The sequence below is a fragment of the Chiloscyllium punctatum genome, chromosome 5 (assembly GCF_047496795.1).
Source record: "Chiloscyllium punctatum isolate Juve2018m chromosome 5, sChiPun1.3, whole genome shotgun sequence".
In the NCBI taxonomy this organism is placed as follows: Eukaryota; Metazoa; Chordata; class Chondrichthyes; order Orectolobiformes; family Hemiscylliidae; genus Chiloscyllium; species Chiloscyllium punctatum.
In genome coordinates this window covers 106,524,468-106,543,439 of record NC_092743.1, presented here as the reverse complement: position 1 = coordinate 106,543,439, position 18,972 = coordinate 106,524,468, and the positions used below count along the sequence as shown (strand labels likewise).

At 42.5% G+C, this 18,972-nt stretch overlaps 1 protein-coding gene across 2 annotated transcripts in view; it reads right to left on the bottom strand.

Moving 5' to 3' along the window:
* Nucleotides 1-17,862, bottom strand: part of rspo2 (R-spondin 2) — a 128,702-nt gene extending 110,840 nt beyond the window's left edge. Inside the window, exons 1-2 of one of the 2 annotated variants that reach the window (XM_072570993.1) lie at nucleotides 17,481-17,862; nucleotides 16,799-17,223 (exon numbers count right to left, since the gene is read on the bottom strand). In XM_072570993.1, the coding sequence (XP_072427094.1) occupies nucleotides 16,799-16,892 (94 nt within the window). In that variant the 5' untranslated portion in view covers nucleotides 16,893-17,223; nucleotides 17,481-17,862. The remainder of the gene's footprint in view (nucleotides 1-16,798; nucleotides 17,224-17,480) is intronic. The other variant, XM_072570992.1, reaches the window with a different exon arrangement.
* Between the last annotated feature and the right edge of the window lie 1,110 nt (nucleotides 17,863-18,972).

The following is an 18,972-nucleotide window of genomic DNA, read 5'->3' as shown; positions in this document are numbered from 1 at the left end:
GAAATAGACTCAAAGTAAATAAATCACACACCTTTCATCACAATTCAAAAGATACAGGTTCAAAGTTGGAATTAGAATCTCTCAACAAGAAAGAGGCTATAGCATTATAATGTGCACAATAACATTTAGGTTAGAAAGCTATGTATATTAGCCCTAAAAGTGTAGAATAGAATTTGGTGATTGTACCAGTGATAAATGTGACTGGACTAAATGCTCCAGAGACAAGTTCAAGTCCCATCACGGATGCAAGTTAAATTCAAAGCTGATTAAATCCCATCTGGTTAGCAAATATCCTTTAGGTAAGAAAATGTGCACCTTACTTGGTATCACCTACATGTGACTAAACCCACAAAGTGGTTGATTCTCAAATGCTCACCAAAATGGCTGTAGTAAAAAAGAAATTCCCGCCGAAAGTTAGTATAGTGGGTCCACCTGTTATCGATGGACTACACATTTGCAAAAAAAGGTGGCTCATCCTCATTACCATCTTCAACAGCAGCAATATTAGCAAAGCCAAATGACTTTCACATTGCAGAAATGAGGCTTCATGGGAAGAATCATCTCAGGTCTTGAACAATACACTCAAAATGAGAGAGAGAGATCAGCAGTGACGAGCTTCGATGTTGGGAGCAAAACATAGAACTTTCCAACCAAACTGCTGAATGGCAAGACAAGATGCTCCCCAATGAGAAGATTCGCAGCTCGGGTTGAGGTTCAGGTTGTAAGTTTGCGTGCTGAGCCCGAAGGTTTGTTCTCAAATGTTTCATCACCATACTAGATAACATCCGTGAGCCCCAAGCAAGCACTGGTGTTGTCCTGGTCTGTTAAAAAGGTGGGTGATATCAATTCCGGGTCATCTCCAACACCTTGGCATCATGGTAGCCCACAAACCTACCAAGACACTGAAACAGCTACTGATGAACTTAAAAAAAAAAGGACCCTGTACCAACCAGCAAAACGAATGCCATTTACAAAATGCATTGCATGGACTGCAACAAACTCTACATCAGACAGACAGTCAGGAAACTAGCCACCAGGGTACAGAGTGTAGTGGATATATGGAATGCTCTGCCCCAAAAGGAAGTGGAGGCCAAAGTCTCTGGATACTTTCAAGAAAGACGGATAGAGCTCTCAAGGATAGCGGAATCAAGGGTTATGGGGATAAGGCAGGAACAGGATACTGATTGAGGATGATCGGCCATGATCATAATGAATGGTGGTGCTGGCTCGAAGGGCCAAATGGCCTGCATCTATTGTCTATAATACCAACTGGCCACCCAAAGACATGGCCTACTATCACTAGTATCCTTACATAAAGGCAAAGAAGGACACCGCCTCACCTGGGATAACACATCCATGCTGGGATAGGCTACATAGAGACACACAAGAGAATTCCGAGAGGTCTGGCATTCAAACTGGAACTCCATCAATAAACACATGGTTCTGGACCCCATGTACCAACCCCCTGAGAAAAGTGAACTGGAGCAGATATCACCCTCCTTAATGGACCAAGACAAATAGAAAGCAGGACAGAACACCAGCGCTTCACCAGAGGCTCACTGATGTTACCTAGCACGGTGACTAAATGCCTGAGAACCAACCCTCCAGCTCAATGAGCAAACTTATGACCTGAACACGAACACCTCTTTCGAATGCTACCTGGACACTGTTCACAGGGACAGGCATCAAACCCATTCTTTCAGTGTCGGGAGGAATCCTGAAACTCCTTCCATGACAGCCAAGTGGACCTATCGTAAACTCCACAAAAGTGCTTTAAGCAAGCTGCTGGTCACCATTGACTCCAGGAAAGTCAACACAGATCCAGTCTATATCCAAGGCCATATCCTTTGAAAGAAAGCACCTCATTCCAATGCCTGTTGGAAAAAGGGTAGGTAGGCTCGTTCCAAAAAGACATTCCTAGTACACCTAGATTGCAGCAAAAATGGTACTGTTTCTGCATGTAGCCCCCAATCCACACATGGAGATTATTGGTCATACAAGATAACCAGACCCTGAAAGGCAATCGACAAAAGCAAAACACTATCCCTCATGACACAGTATCTTCCACTGCCTTAAATAAACCCATTCATCTCAAGTAACAGGATGTATTTAATCATATGACTAGCATTTATTGCCAGTCCCTAGTTGCCCTTGAGAAGCTGGTGGTGAGCAGTTTTACCTGCTGTGGGTTGACCCCCCAATGTCATGAGGGAGAGAATTTCTGGATTTTGACTCAATGACAATGAAGGAATGGCAATATATTACCAAGGCAGAATAGGGAGTGGCTTGGAGGTAAACTTGAATGTGATGGCATTTCCATGTAGCTGCTGCCCTTGCCCTTCTAGATGAAAGTGGTTGTGGGTTTGGCGGTGCTGCCTGAGGATCCTTGATGAATTTCTGCAGCACACGCTGTGGATTGTACACACTGCTGCTACTGCATGGTGGTGGAAGGAAGTGGATGTTGCTGGGTGTGGTGCCACCCAAGTGGGCTGCTTTGTCCTGGAAAGTGTTAAGCTTCGAGTGTTGTTGGGGCTGTAGTCATCCAGCCAAGCAGAGACAATACATCACCAATAACCAAGATTGTAAATGGGAGTGACTGCAGAATTTGCAAAAGGCAACTCCCTTCAATTGAAAAAAATAGCCCATTGCCATCTATAATCTGCCCAATTAGCATGGTTTCTTCCCCCATCCCCTTCAACCCAACAGAACTTAAGTTAACCTGTTCACATTTGACATTGAATACTTCTGGAAGCAGGTGGGACTTAAATCTTGTCCTTTAGCATCTCAGCTTAAAAAACCCTTAATTACCCTATTGGTATTTAGATTTACAAAAACTTTACTGTAGGTGTGCTAACAGTTAGCATAAACAATTTGTTACTGGGTCACAAAACTATATTAGGATTGATTATGCCCACAGTGGTTATACACATACAGTGCCTGCATCTCATTATTGGTTACAGACAAAAATATTTTTTTTAAAAATTGGAATCCAAAGTAGACAGATCCATTCCTCCCATTGAATAAGCAGGTCGTACCCTCTGCCTGACTTCACCACCTTGCCTCAACCACCCCCTTTATCTGCAACTCCCACTCCACCACTCCCTCCTCCTCTCCTTTCCCCCTTCCCCCCGCCCACACACAAATTCTAAAATGGTACAGTCAAAACATCAACATTTGCACTGAGAAACATTGGGTGTTCAGTGGATCAATGAGAATAGGGTCAGAGGAGGATGTAGGCAGCATGGATAAAAAGGAGATGGAGTTGAATCAGGGAGACAGGAAAGAAAGATAAAAATTCTGGCTAGGAAAAGGAAGGAGGAAAGGGAATTACAAAATAACTTCAAATATCTGAATCTTAACCGAACTCAGTTTAGAGGGGGTTCGGTGATGTCAGACTTTAAAAAAATAAATTTAGAGGAGAGCAGTACTGACTAGGCCAGCATTACCCATCCTTATTACCCAGAGAGCAGTTAAGAGTCAACCACATTGCTGTGGGTATGGAGTCACATGAAGGCCAGACGAGGTAAAAGATGGTAGTTTCTTTCCCAAAAAGGATATTGTGAAACAGATGGGTTTTTCCTTGACAAATTGACAATGGATTTGCGGTCATCACAGAACTCTAATTCCAGAGTTTTATTGAATTCAAATTCCACCATCTGCCACAGCAGGATTTGAATCTAGGTTCCAAACCCAGGAATAAAAGTGCACTGGTAATACCACTAGGCTCTTGCCTCTGCAATTACTCTAATATTGTAAAGCAGAAACTTATGAGCTTTTCTCATACAGAAACATAATGATGCTAATTATCCAAGAATACACTCGAGGATCAAATGTTTATTACAAACATAAGCTACACTTTACAGTAAGTCTACCATTTGAGCCTGGAACCAATGCCAAAAGGATCAGGGAAAGGAGCAAGACAGATGATTTAGTACTGGTGCCAAGGCAAGAACGACTTTCTACCAACACAATTTAAACAGCATAGAATACATTCAGTTGAAATCAAAGTTTAAAAAGATAAACGTCAATTGACATTGCTCTCCCTCATTTACTGCTAAAATGGACAATCCCTGTACAGATGAGAAGACTATAGCAAGTGGTGTATTAGAGGGATGGAACACTTTCACATCATTTGTCATGCCAACAAAACCAAAGTTATTTTCCAAGCTACTACCAAGCGATTCCTCCAGAACATGATACCCTAGTGTCTAAAAAAGCAGGGGAAAAGTATGACAACCAAACGGAATAGCAGAATGATGGTCACAGCAGGTGTCCTGCTGTATTGCTTCAATTCATAGCAGATGTAAGCCAGAAAATGATGCAATTGTGCAATCTCCAGATTGAGCTCAGAGTGGTCCCTAAAGGGTTAGAGAAAAGCAGATTCAATGCTGTATTGGGTTGATGTTCATACATGGAGATGTTTGAAATGGCTTTTTAAAAAAATAAGACTGGATTAATCTAGTTTTATTTCCTTCCTATAGCAACCATTGTGTCCCTCACCCCCATAATACACAGGGAAATTGATCAGTGAAAACATGGGCATTTTCTAAAAATCAGAGTAGGTTATTTATTAATTCATGTTTTAAGTTAGATTCATAATTTTTAATGAGGCAGGAATACAGTCCAAGAAAGGAATTTTATGAAAAATATAATACTGCGTATGCTGGAGATCTGAAATGAAAGCAGAAAGTGAGTTGAAAAAGCTCAGTCTTGGCATAGAGAAAGTTATAATTGAGTCCAATAGAACTTTTCTACATAACTGATCTGAAGGAGGACTCATTAGATTCAACAGATACTGCCAAAACCTATTGAATTTCTCCATAAGAAGAAAGCAAAGTGTTGAAGAGTTCTCTAAAGAAGAGAGAGTAGAGTGGAAAGATTCAACAGCCTCAAAAAGAAACAAGACATTGTTACGGAAGGTAAAGAACCAAAACATGACACTCACAATAGCCACCATATCAATTCAAACTCGTGAATCAAGGAGACTCCCAGACAGGTCTGCTAGAACCCAGGTTGTCTCTTGTGGGTCAGTTGCAGCCATTGAGTATTTATTGATGTTACTTAAAATATTGAAGATAACTTCAAAATGACAGGGCATTGAGGGGTAATACTGATCGACCACACATCTCCATGTCTCGGTCAGGCCCCACAAGACACTAGAGTAAAAAGGTTTTCATTCTTGTGTTCAAATTGTTCAACAATCTCATCCCTCTCCATGTTCTCACACTTCACCATATACATCCGTTATTGTAACGTTGGCAGCATCTAGATTTGGATCTTCCTTCCTAAGTCTCACTCCCCCCCTTCATTAAGAAGCATGCCCATAAAATCTGCCTCCAAAAACAAGCTGCTACTGACTTGTTGAAATCTCACATTGTGGCCCAAATTCCAATTTTCTAACAACCAACAATTCCAAGCTGCTTCATACAGTGGCAAGTTTAAATTAAAAAAACTACAAAAAGGCAGACAACACCGATGGCTGGATTCAAGGCTCATTTTGCAAAGACTTCCCAAAACCAGAGAATTTTTCCAGAGGTTCCTGTAATCCACAATCTTCTTAAAAATCAGACATTTGCCATAACCCCACAGGCCTCCAGACGTATAGTGCTGTCACAACCTGACAGTTCTGGTGTTGCTGAACATTGAGGGTACCTCCACATTGAGCTTTATCTGTAGGTTAGCTTAGAACACTCTTCCCGTAGAAGTAGCTGATTGTGGGTTCAAGTCCCAATTCATACATTTGAACACAAGGCTGGCAAACCTAGTTAACTGCCATACTTTGGGAGCAGACACTCAAGAGGTCTGATCTGCCAAAAGATCAGAAAAAGGCACAGATGGATACAAAAATGACCCCATAGTCAAACAGCAGGGGTCTTTTCCCCAGAATCCTTTATCTTTACTCATTGGAAGTCAGCATTCCTGCTTGGCCCAGCATTCATTGCCCTCAACATGGTGGTGATGGTGGTGTTGTTAAGTTGCTTTGTTGACCCAGAATGCTGTTGAGGTGGGTGATCCAGGATTTTGACTCAGTGACAGGAAGGAATGGTGGTATTTCCAAATCAGGATGGTGATTGGCTTGGAGGGAATCTTGCAGGTGGTGGTGTTCCCATGAAAGTGAATTTCTGTAATGCATGCTGTAAGTGGTACACACTGCTGTTACTGTGCATCAGTTATAGAGGGAGGGAGTGTTTATGAATGTGGTGCCATTCAAGTGGGCTGCTTTATCCTGGGTGATGCCAAGCTTCTTGAGTATTGTTGGAGCTGGTCTCATTCAGCAAAGTGGGGAGCGAGCATGCCAATTGGCTTGTGCCTGGTTTTGGGGAGCAAGCACTCCAGGCTTACACCTTGTTTGAGAGTCAGGATGTCAGTTAGTTGGTTACTCACTCTCAGACCTGCCCTTGTAACCCTCCCACACCTCAGATTCCAACTGACTCCAGCTTTGCTAGAGCTCCATGATATCACCCTCACTCAAACACTGGCTTACTGCTGGGGGCAGTTCGTCAGGCAGTGACCCTCTGGAGTTCAGCTCTTTTGTCCATGTTTGTACCAAAGCTGTAAAAAAGGTTCAGGAGCGGAGTGGCTTTGGCAGAATCCAAATGACTAAACAAGTGCAGCTTGATAGGATACATCTCAACACCATCACTTTTCTGGAGGAGGCAGAAATTACCCAAGTTGGATCTGACAGATATTTAACATTCAGCCAACATCAAAAACCTACTTGTTACACTGCTGTTTTTAGAAACTGGTTTTGCACAAGTTGGTTTCAACATTTCAATATTGACTGCATTCCGAAAAATATTGCAGTCGCAGCTTGTTATAGGAATGCAAGCCTTTCTTTATCAAGTTTGCAAACCACAACTACATGGGCACTGGAGCAACGAGATGCCATTCATTAGAAAGAGCAGCTTCCTGTTCTAAAAGCAGGTCTTTTATGGACAGACATCTATCTAATCTCCCTTTCTCCCACATGGAGTTAGAACGAGAAAGGATAGATAGATCGAGTGAATCCTTAGACGAGTATCAAGGAAGTAGGAGTATACTCAAGACAGAAATCAGGAGGAAAAAAAAGGGGACATGAAATAGCTTTGGCAAATAGAGTTAAGGAGAATCCAAAGAGCTTTTTGTAAATACAGTAAGGACAAGATTTTTTAAAAAGTAATGAGAGAGAGAATAGGACCAAAGGTCAGCAAGGTGGCCTGTGTGTGGAGCTGCAAAAAAATAGGGTTTTGGGGGAGGGGGGGGGGACAAAGGAGGCATGAGGTACGAATGAATACTTTGCATCCATATTTACTGTGGAAAAGGATATGGAAAATATAGAAGAGTAGGGAAATAGATGGTCACACCTTGCAAAAAGAAAATGTCCAGATTACAGAGGAGCAAGTGCTGGATGTCTTGAAAAGCATAATAAAACGTGGATAAATCCCCAAGACCTGATCAGGTGTACCCGAGAACTCTGTGGGAAGCTAGAGAAGTGTTTGCTGGGCCTCTTGCTGAGATATTTGTATCATCAATAGTCACAGGTGAGGTGCCAAAAGACTGGAGGTTGGCAAACGTGGTACCGCTGTTTAAGAAGGGCAGTAAGGACAAGCCAGGGAACTATAGACTGGTGAGCAAGTTGTTGGAGGGAATCCTGAGGGACAGGATGTACATGTATTTGGAAAGGCAAGGACTAATTAGGGATAGTCAACATGGCTTTGTGCGTGAGAAACCATGTCTCACAAACTTGACAGTTTTTTTGAAGTAGTAACAAAGAGGATTGATGGAGGGCAGTGGATGTGATCTATATGGACTTCAGTAAGGCATTCAACAAGGTTCCCATTGGGAGACTGATTAGCAAAGTTAGATCTCATGGAATACAGGGAGAACTAGCCATTTGGACACAGAACTGGCTCAAAAGGTAGAAGACAGAGGATGGTGGTGGAGAGTTGTTTTTCAGACTGGAGGCCTGTGACCAGTGGAGTACCACAAGGATCGGTGCTGGGTCCTCTACTTTTTGTCATTTACATAAATGATTTGGATGTGAGCATAAGAGGTACAGTTAGTAAGTTTCCAGATGACACCAAAATTGGAGGTGTATTGGATAGCGAAGAAGGTTACCTCAGATTACAACAGGATCTGGACCAGACGGGCCAATGGGCTGAGAAGTTGCACATGGAGTTTAAATCAAATAAATGCGAGGTGCTGCATTTTGGGAAAGCAAATCTTAGCAGGACTTATACACTTAATGGCAAGGTCCTAGGGAGTGTTGCTGAACAAGAGACCTTGGAGTGCAGGTTCATAGCTCCTTGAAAGTGGAGTCATAGATAGGATAGTGAAGGCTGCATTTGATATGCTTTCTTTTATTGGTCAGAGTACCGAGTACAGGAGTTGGGAGGTCATGGTGCAGCTGTACAGGACATTGGTTTGGCCACTATTGGAATATCGTGCTCAGTTCTGGTCTCCTTCCTATCGGAAAGATTGTGAAACTTGAAAGGGTTCAGAAAAGATTTACAAAAGATGTTGCCAAGGTTGGAGCTATGGGGAGAGGTTGAACAGGTTGGGGCTGTTTTCCCTGGAGCGTCTGAGGCTGAGGGGTGACCTTATAGAGGTTTACAAAATTATGAGGGGCATGGATTGGGTAAATAGACAGTCTTTTCCCTGAGGTCATGGAATCCAGAACTAGATGACATAGATTTAGGGTGAGAGGAGAGAAAAACAAAAGATATAAAAGAGAACGAAGGGTCAACTTTTTCACGCAGAGGGTGGTACATGTATGGAATGAGCTGCCAGAGGCAATGGTGGAAGCTGGTACAATTACAACATTTAAGAGGCATTTGGATGGGTATATGAATAGCTGAAAAATGTGTTTCTGGAAAAGTGCAGGTCAGGCAGCATCCAAGGAGGATAATTGACGTTGAGCATAAGCCCTTCCTGAAATGCTTATGCCTGAAATGTCGATTCTCCTGCTCCTTAGATGCTGCCTGACCTGCTGCGCTTTTTCATCAACACATCTTTAAGCTCTGATCCCCAGCATCTGCAATCCTCACTTTCTCCTGGGTATGAGAATAGGAAGGGTTTGGAGGGATTATGGGCCAGATGCTGGCAGGTGGGACTAGATTGAGATACCTGGTTGGCATGGATGAGTTGGACCAAAGGGCCCGTTTCCAAGCTGTATATCTATGACACACTGATTCAAAAAAGAACGATAGAGTTCAAAGCTCCCTGTGACTTTAAGAATGTAAAATCAGATAATAAAAGCTGGATTTTGGCAAGAGAGAGAAAAAAAAAATCAGGGAACTATTAGAGGGACATTTAACCCTCCCAGTTCACCAGTGTCTTAAAGGAGTGGACGGGGTGGAACCTAGCAATCTCTCCCCATTTGAAGTCGAGGGACTCCAATACCTCACCGACAAATGATTAACTGCCTTCTGACATGGTCAGTCAACTAGCCATATAGAAGGCTCACCACCATCTTCTCAAAAGAGGGAGAGATAATAAAACATCAACCTTCTAAATGGAGTTTAGATGAATAATTTTAAATTTAAAACAGGGATTTGGCACAATCGTTACCCAGTGAGCCATTGTCTTCCAGGGATGTAAAGCATTGTTTATGTTTGTAATCCTCCAGTTCGTGAACAATCACTATTAAACTTTCAAACTGCTTATACATAGGAGTTTTCATAATGGCCAGTTATATTAGACACCAGTGTAACAATCTCCCAAGCACACTGATAATCCCAAGAGTTTGAATAGACTGCTGCACTCCAAGAGGCATGTTCACCAGCCCGAAAAACCAACTTGGCCATTTAAAGACAAAATTAAACTATCGAAAAATGGTGCAATGTGAAAATATTCACAATTATTGAAGAGGAATTCAAAGTCACAAATCCCAGTCACCAACAGCCTGACCCCGGGAATCTCTGCCTTCCAGTTACATAACTTCCAAATGGTTATTGCTGCCAAGGTTTACTTAAATGTGCTTCACTTTGCCATTATCTTAGCACAAAAGACCCACATTTTATTAGAAGAATTAAAATTCCTACAGTGTGGAAATAGGTCCTTTGGCCCAACAAGTCCACGCCGCCCCTCCAAAAGAGTAACCCACCGAGACTCATTCCCCTACCCTGTACATACCCCTGACTAATGCACCTAGACTACACGTCCCTGAACACTATGTGCAATTTTTAGCATTGCCAATTCACCTAACCTGCACATCTTTGGATTGTGGGAGGAAACCACAGCACCCAGAGGAAATACACGGACACTGGGAGAACATGCAAACTCCACCCAAGGCTGGAATTGAAATCTGGGTGCCTGATACTGTGAAGCAGCAGTGCTAACTACTGAGTCACCATGTCACCAAAAAAAAAAGGCTGAGGTTGTGGAAAGTAAAGTACTTGAGTCACTGAAGTAGGTTTGAAATATAAATCACTGTGGTATTGTAGGAAATACAGCAATTGACCATAAACAAGGGAATACTGACCAGATTATCAACTTTTGGTGGTGTTGGTGAAGGATAAATATTCACCAGGAAGCCAAGGAGAACATCACTGTTGTTTTTCAAAATGCTGTAGTGCTGGAGTCAATCATTCCCATGTGCTAAGGAGACAGACTGTGCCCAGGATGAGCATCTCGTCTGAAATTTGAGACCTCTGACAGTAAAACACCCACTTAGTACTGCAAAGGGTGTGGCAGCCCGAATTGTGCTCTCAATTGGGACGGAATACATAGGCTTCTGGCTCAGAAGAAAGTGCTACCAACTGGATCATAATAAAATTAGCCACTGAAGATAAAATCGTTATTCAAGACAATTTGTACCTCTTGTTGAGATATACATAGGGGTCAAACAAGATCCAATACTGGCTCAACCAGAAAATTTATTCAAATTTGAAAACACCCTTTTTGATTCAAAAAGTCAAAAAAAAAGAGAATGTTGAAATGTAACATACCAACATATCACAATTAAGTATAAACAGCAAACATCCATTTGAGAGCACGATCATTTAAACCCATTTTTTATATAATTTGGCTGTTTGGTTGTATTTAATGGTTTTCAGTTTAGCATTGGGATAGTCACAAGGACACTTACAAGAAGTGCTGCCTCCTACTGGCAGTCACCCAAAGCACCGGTTGTACAATTTCTGAAACCCTTGAATTGAGATTTGAATTTTCCACGGGTTACTGAGTCTGGCAAAAGAAAAACACAGACTACTAGGAAGTTTAAATTCGTCCAAATCAAGTGGAAACCACATGGTGATGTTAATGTATGGGTTACAATTATAGTCTTGTGCTATTTAATCTCAGTATGTTACACATTAAGATTACAGATGAAGTGATTGATACACGTACAACTAAAATGCAAACAGCAAAAGGTCATCCTTTTGCAAATCCAACCATGGAGAGATTATAAACTGGAACCAAACACTCAAACCACTTCATTTAATCCATCCCAAACAATCGAGTTTTAATTCTCAAACACCAGACGATGAGGTTGTAGAGGTTTATAAAATCATGAGGGGCATGGATAGGGTAGATAAACAAAGCCATTTCCCTGGGGTGGGAGAGTCCAGACCTAGAGGGCATAGGTTTAAGGTGAGAGAGGAAAGATTCAAAAAAGGGGCAATTTTTTCATGCAGAGGGTGATGCATGTATGAAGTGAACTGCCAGAGGTGGTGGTGGAGCCTGTACATTTACAACATACCCAACCAGATGCCTTTTTAAATAGGATTAGAAAGGGTTGAGGGGGATATGGGCCAAGTCCTAGCAAATGGGACAGTATGGAAGAGTTGGACTGAAAGGTCTGTTGCAGTTTTGTACATTAAGACTATGACTAGATGTATATCTTCATGGAGGTGCTTTTAAAATTGTTGGAAAAGGTTAGGAATTCTTCCCCCACAACACCCCCCCCCCCCAGGAGTCAGTCAAATCATAATTGCTGCTAATCAAACTCTTACACAAACCTGATTTCACATAACAGCTCTGACAAATGGAAACAACATTTCTCACAACTAATTGCATTTAACCCCCACAAATAGGAAAGCAGAATCATGACAAAAAAAAATGCTAAACTAGATAATTGCATCAGGATTAGTTGAACTGCCTGCCAGTTAGGGAGCAAAACTACAATTGTATCAGTCACATTTAGAAAAAGCAATAATGGTTTTGATAAACAACTTTCAAAAATAAACCATTTTACACAGCTTGTTTTGAAGCAAACAATACCAGGTTATATTAAAAGCTAAGTTGGGTAGTCACGCACTCTGGAGCGGAATCTGCACCCAACTGAATAAGGACAGAATGAGGCTGCTTCACAGTCCAGCTGAACCTCAACTCACAGACTAAAATTGGCATTAATTAAATGATTAACAGATTTAGGCACAAACTGGCTTTGGGACATTAAACCTTCCAACAATTTACACAGTCGATACCTTTTCTGTGGAAGATGCTTTTGATACCATCAGCATCACATCCAGATCTAGAATGTCTCAACAGGTCACATCACTGGAGATGCAGTCCAACTAGAATTCGGACTTCCTGGTGTTAACACTGAAATGACACTCAGGATATATTTCTGATGGGGTGTTCATAAGGTTGTAGAGGCAGCGGTGTTGTGTTTACTTGCCAGAATATTTGAGACCGATTTGAGATAATGCAAAAGGGATTGCAGAATGTGAGAAAGGAAGCCTTGCTGTAATTGTACAGATGAGACTGTTCCTAGTTTACAACGTAGTTTTGATTACCTTGCCCAAAGGAGAATATACTTGCCTACTAACAGAAGGCACAAGCCTTCATGGGATGGGCTGTTCAACGAGGATTGGTTGATCAACAGGTACTTGTATCCTCTGGCTTTTGGAAGAATTCAATGCAATTTTATTAAATCAAGTTTAAGTTTAGAGGTCATTTTACTGTTCTGACTCCATTCCATGAGTTTTGTATTGGTCAGGTATGCAGAGCACTATTATCAGCTACACTCCTAATGGATACAGCATCCATTTCTCCTTCCCATGTGAAATATTTCATTCCAGCCATTGCTCTGCGTTGATACCCTTGAAGTTTCAGAACTAGGTGACGGCAGTTCTACGACCTTAAGCCTACTTGAGCTTAAAACACCCACCTCAATTCCATATGTTCATCATCTCCAGAGATTTCAAGCCTATTTTACTCAACTAATCCTCATCTGAATGGCTCATTAATCCAGAACACTTTGAGTGACATTTTGTGGTTCCCTTGCCCAAGGGAGAATGCAACCAGATATTGTAAAGCAGGAATAGTGGCAAAATTCTACACAACTACACCAAGACTTCTATTCACATATACTTGAACCCTCTCATTCTCTCAGAGTGGACTTTGATACCCTACTGAGCAAATACAGATATACTGCTGCCTGTTCTGCTTTCTACACACCTCTGCAGACAGTATTTTACCCAACCTCTGATAACCTGAAAAACTTGTCTTACATTTAACTCCAATCACACTAGTCTTGTAGAATGTTATTCCCACTTCACAGACAAGTGACATCACCTGGCTTTCACACAGAACTCAGCAGGAAGGCCATGCAAAGATTGGTGGAGTCATATCTAACTGGATGAGAAGTTGAGCAGGTGCAAGTCTTTTACAGATACACTTTCAGCAGTTCAATGAAATACTGGGGCTTCTAACTAGGTTTCACAATCTACTGAACGCACATGGCATAAAGAATATACAAGTCTACTAATAAAAGGTGACCATCCAAATATAGTTACAACTGTATCTCTACATTGTGCCTTTATGACTCTGTTGGATACCTCAATGCTCACTTGACCAAACTTCCACCACAATCTTAAAGGTCAGCCAAAGTTCCACCCAGGGTCGCCTAACTCTTGGCAAGTCCCATTCAGCCTTTTCCTGTGCCTGATCAGCACACGAGCAATGATTCAAAAGACTTAACTTCATTTCAAATAAAACTTCCATGATTTGTCCCTCTGCATCTCCAATTTCTTCCCCTATGAGGCAAGGGAATTAATTCCCTCTATATTTTGGTGCTTAAAATTTCCTTTTTTAAAAAACAAATCTTTGTTGTCTCAAGATATCTCCTGGTGAGTCAGTGTCAAGTGTTTTTTTGACCATTTCTATAAAATGCATTGGGACTTATTTCTTGAAAAAAAAATGTGGTCTATGGCTGTGACAATCAACTTAACCCTCAGACTAAAACAGCCACCTTCACACTTAGATGGACATGAAGCCACTTCACGTCAGTTTGAGTTTTCAAACTTAAGGCATTTTATTTTCAAAATAATTAATTATTGCTCATTTCCCATTGTCGAAACTTTCATCACAATGAGCTGCCTTAAACAACGGGGCAGTAGAATGTTGTGTGCCATCAGGACACTGGAGGGCAGTTAAGGGTTGGAACACACGTGGGTCTTGAATCTCAGATCGGAGCAGGTAGAATGGTCGATTTCCTAAGGAACCAGTTTGAGTCTGATGTCAGTCTGAAAGTGGGATGATTGTTTAATGACAATTACTTTTTAAAAACCCAATGAAGAATGATTGGCACAGTGGTTAGCACTGCTGCCTCATAGCGCCACAGACCTGGGTTCAGTTCCCGCTTCAGGCGACTCTGTGTGGGGGATTTGCACGTTTCCTCCGGGTGCTCCGTTTTCCTCCCACAGTCTAAAAAATGTGCAGTTTAGGTGAATTGGCCACGCTAAAGTGCCCGTCGTGTTAGGGGCAGGGGTAAATATAGGGGAATGGGGTCTGGGTGAGTTGCTCTTCGGAGGGTCGGTGTGGACTTGTTGGGCCGAAGGGCCTGTTTCCACACTGGAAGTAATCTAATTTTTTTTCCCCCAGACTGCCCACACTTCAGATTATTAGTGCAGTAATAAAAGTAATATCCAACCGAATTCAGAATTTTCTAGCACGTTACAAACTGAGCGCGCTAGGTTTAATCGATCACATTTGGTGACATTTGATCATTCCACATCTGGACGAATGAACATAAAACGAGAAGTAGTAGTGGGCCATTGGGTCCATCAACCCCACTCTGCCATTCACTAAGATCAAGGCTGCGATTTTCAAGTTTGCCAATTCCATCCATCCCTGAGAACCTTTATTCCATGTGAGGCAGGAGAGTCAGGCAGCCTCTGCCTTCCAAAAATATCACACGAGCTTACCTCAACCTCCTGAGGCAGAGGCTTTCAAAGTTTGGGGGGAGGGGAGGGGGTGCAAAACAGTCCCTCCAAAATCTCAATTAGAATTTAGGGCAATACCGCCCCTACTTCTGGTCCCACCCACAGGAGTAAACACTTTCCACATCTTCCTTCAAGACAATTCAAGATCTTATTTCAATCAAATCACGCCTCGCTCTGTCGAAATTCGTGTGCAAACACAAGCCTGTCCAATCTATCCCCATAAACATCAGCAGCTCAGTCAGTGCACGTCAATCTGGGAAGCTTACACTGAACCACTTCCAACACATTTACATCCGTCCTTAAATAAGGAGACAAAAAGATGTGGGGAAGAACTGGAGTGTCCCACCCTTCCTTTCATCTTCCTCAGAAAGGCTCGGATCACGAGTTTCCCAGATTCCCCCGAACCTGGACTCAGCACTGACGGGAGGAAATCCGCGCCCCCACACAGATTCTCCCACTGGTTTTCTTTAAAAAAAAGAACCAGTATGATGGAAAGTTTATTCTCACCGAAAGTGAGTGTGTGTTAATATTCCGATGGAGAATAATTCTCTAAAAGACAATAGCAGCACTCCCAGAGCCGGTCTCAGAGACAGCCTCCAATTCCAGTTAGATTCTAAGTACCATTAACCGAACCCCTCTCTCGCCGCACTGAGTGGTTTTCAACCAGATTCCCCCTTCCTGAACCCACCGCAATGAACTGACACAATCGTCCCCCCTCCCAGAGAGAGGGGAAACTTCCAACGTTGGATTCCTTACTCCCGGGTAAGTGTCCGACTAGAATCTTCCAGGTTAACTGTTAACCATATTGCAAAGGCTTCTTCGCTTTACTATCCAGGTAAGAGAGAGTTACGTAGAAGGCTTATATTTTGATTGAAGTCATTCCTGACCAACAACTGAAAGTGCAGCCTTTAACCTGTATCACCTGTTACTGAGAGACCAGCCGATCACCAAACAACAGCTGAGTTAGTGTTGTCTGTCCCTCTCCCGATGGTTGGATTATTTTTCCCCCATTCCCCAGTATCTTTAAACCGAGCCTCCACAAAAGGAAACTAGAGGTTGGGGTGGGAAAGGTGGTCTACAATGTAAATTGTCCCGGCCTTTTCTCAGCCGAACACGGGTACTGGAGACCCTAACCTTACACATCAGGGAGTGTGTGTGTGTGTGTGTGTGTCTGGGATATGTTCGGAAGGTGGAGTGAGAGAATTGGCTCCAACACAAAACACTAGGCGGTAGATTTAAATAGAATAACCTAAAAACAGAGGCAGACGTACCAGAGCGCACCAAAACAGACAGGGATAGTCAGACAGACCCCCACACACAGGGACAGACGGTCCCCATACAGAGACGGACAAACAGTCCTGGGGGGTGAAGTGGAGAAAGAGGAAAAACAACCCACACGGTTTCATCAAGTTCGGGGTTAGGTCTGGCCCGCTGCTCCAATCCGCTGATCCCTGATCCCGGAGCATTCAGTTTAACCCCAGGATTGGAATTGGTTAGAGTTTAAATTCTTCAAAATACAACAAAACCTACTCGGGACGTAACTAAGAATCTGCTCTCCGTTATTTTTCAATCCCCTAACTTTTTAAAAACAAAAAGTTGATTAAAGTATCCCGAGTGCTGTGTTCTTTAAGTCTATCCCCATCACTGACCTCTCCTGGTCCGCTTCCCTCGGTTATTCAGGCTGTGCCCATCATCCATACAGTTTAGAAGAACGAGCGCAAGTGAAACGAGTCGAAAATGCATCTGTGCTTCTGGGATGTGAAGGGGGGGAAAGCAGACGGTACTCTCGGGGATGTCTCCGGGCTGGGTGAGAGACCCAGGCGGCTTGACTCGGATGTGAGGGTCGGAGGGTGGGGGTCCAAATAACCACACGGATGATGATGATGATGATGAAGAAACAGCAGCACCGCTTCTAGCCACTGGCCAGACCTAGGCTTCAGCCAGAGGCAGAGAAGGGGAAGAACAGCAGATTCAGCCTGACCTGCCCTCACACTGGGGACCAGAGAATCGGTAATCTCACAACTTGCAGTCTCCACATCTTCAGGACAGCAAGGCGGAACTCAATCCCAAAGCTCTAGAGAAGGAGACACAAGTCACAAGATAACGAGCTATCAATAATCACATTAAACTCTCATTTGCATCATCAATAAACAAGTCCGTTTTTAAACAGGAAAAACCACAAAATCTGACTCTAGATTTCTTTTTTTAAAAAAAGACAAACCGAGATTACTGCCCCGAAGCAGGATTGTTTTCTTTAAAAGAAAGACAAAACCAGGAGCGAAGAGAAAATCTATTGCAATGCACTCAATAAATCACTTTCAACTTAATTACCTCGAGAAGTGATCACAGCAACACTTGGTCCAGTTTCTTTCTCAAATCAACCGGTCCATGAAGAGCGTGTGATACAGACAGCCCTGCAGGACATGATCCCATGGAAACTGAAGTTGCCTCTTGCTGTTTCTGCCTATTAAAGCGTAGTCCAGAGGTTTTGCTGTCTCTCCAGTTACTGCACTGTGAGATCGGACTGCACACAGTCAACTACCTTCTCTCTCCCAGATGATGCTTCAGTCCCCTCCCTCTTGTAATCGTTCCACGGATGACGCTCCGAGCTGTGGTACAAGGAGCTCGGTGGGTGGGGAGAAGGAGGAGAGACACAGCCAAACATTCCGGATTTTTTTCCCTGCAAGGTGCAAAAGGGATTGAGAGCTAACAGGGGGTGCTGTGCTCACGTCTTACACCAAACTCGCAGCAGATCTTCCCGCTGCTTTCTGCAGGGTCCTACCGCCGGGAGTGGTTTAGTGCTCACGCAGCCAGCGAAAACCCTTTCCTTTCTCTCATCCCCGCCCCCTCAAACTTGCGCTTCCATGGGTACGGAATCGATACACTGTCCGCATGTTGTTTCATGTGTTCAAATGTGACAGTCAGAAAAGGACAAGATCACAACTGTTAAAATAGATATTCTAAAGAATGAATAAAAATAGGTTTAAATTTAATTTCTATTTAGTAGCTTGCAGCTGATTAAGGAACAAATCTGGGACTGGGTATACAGATTTCAATTAGTTATGCATTTGGATCAGCATCTGAATTATCTGAAACTCTGTACATGGATAAAGAATTGAATAATCTACAAATGTGTGTATGCAGGTCAGAATTTGAATAAACTGGAAGTGTGTGTATGGATCGCAGTTTGAATAACTTGCGATCCCTGTATACAGGATTAGGATCTGATCAATCATTTCTGGATTTGGTACTGTGTAGATACAGAGCAAAATGTGAAAAATCTGGATCTGTGTGTATGCAGATCAGGATTTGAATAACCTGTAACTATGTGAATTGGGTTTTGAATAATCTGAAACTGGTATTTCTTTTTCAATTCAACCTTTTTTTCTCAATCAACCTGATTCAGAGAAGTTATTACACACCTCAAGATCAGGGTTTGCTAACTCTACACAAGAGGGCCCTTTGGAACTGTGTTATAAAGCAAGTAAGTAAATAAGTTATGCTAATTAATTGATTGATTGACTGGGTAGGTATAACGGGAAACAGTTTTATGTACCATCAGACTGAATAATTAATAAACTCTCTCCAGAAGGAAAATGTTTGACATCTGTTTAACCACTGCTTTGCATCCCAATTAACGCGGGTGGTAGAGTTTGCTTGCCGAATGGTGAAAACTCAAGACAAAATGGTTGGCCCTGCAGGAGAGGGAAGGACATTCATTAAGTCTGAGATTTCAGAGAAAATTTGATGAGCCTTTCAGCATTCTATCAAACCATCAGATATAAATTTTAAATCAGGTGTTATGACAGATTACAACAGAGCA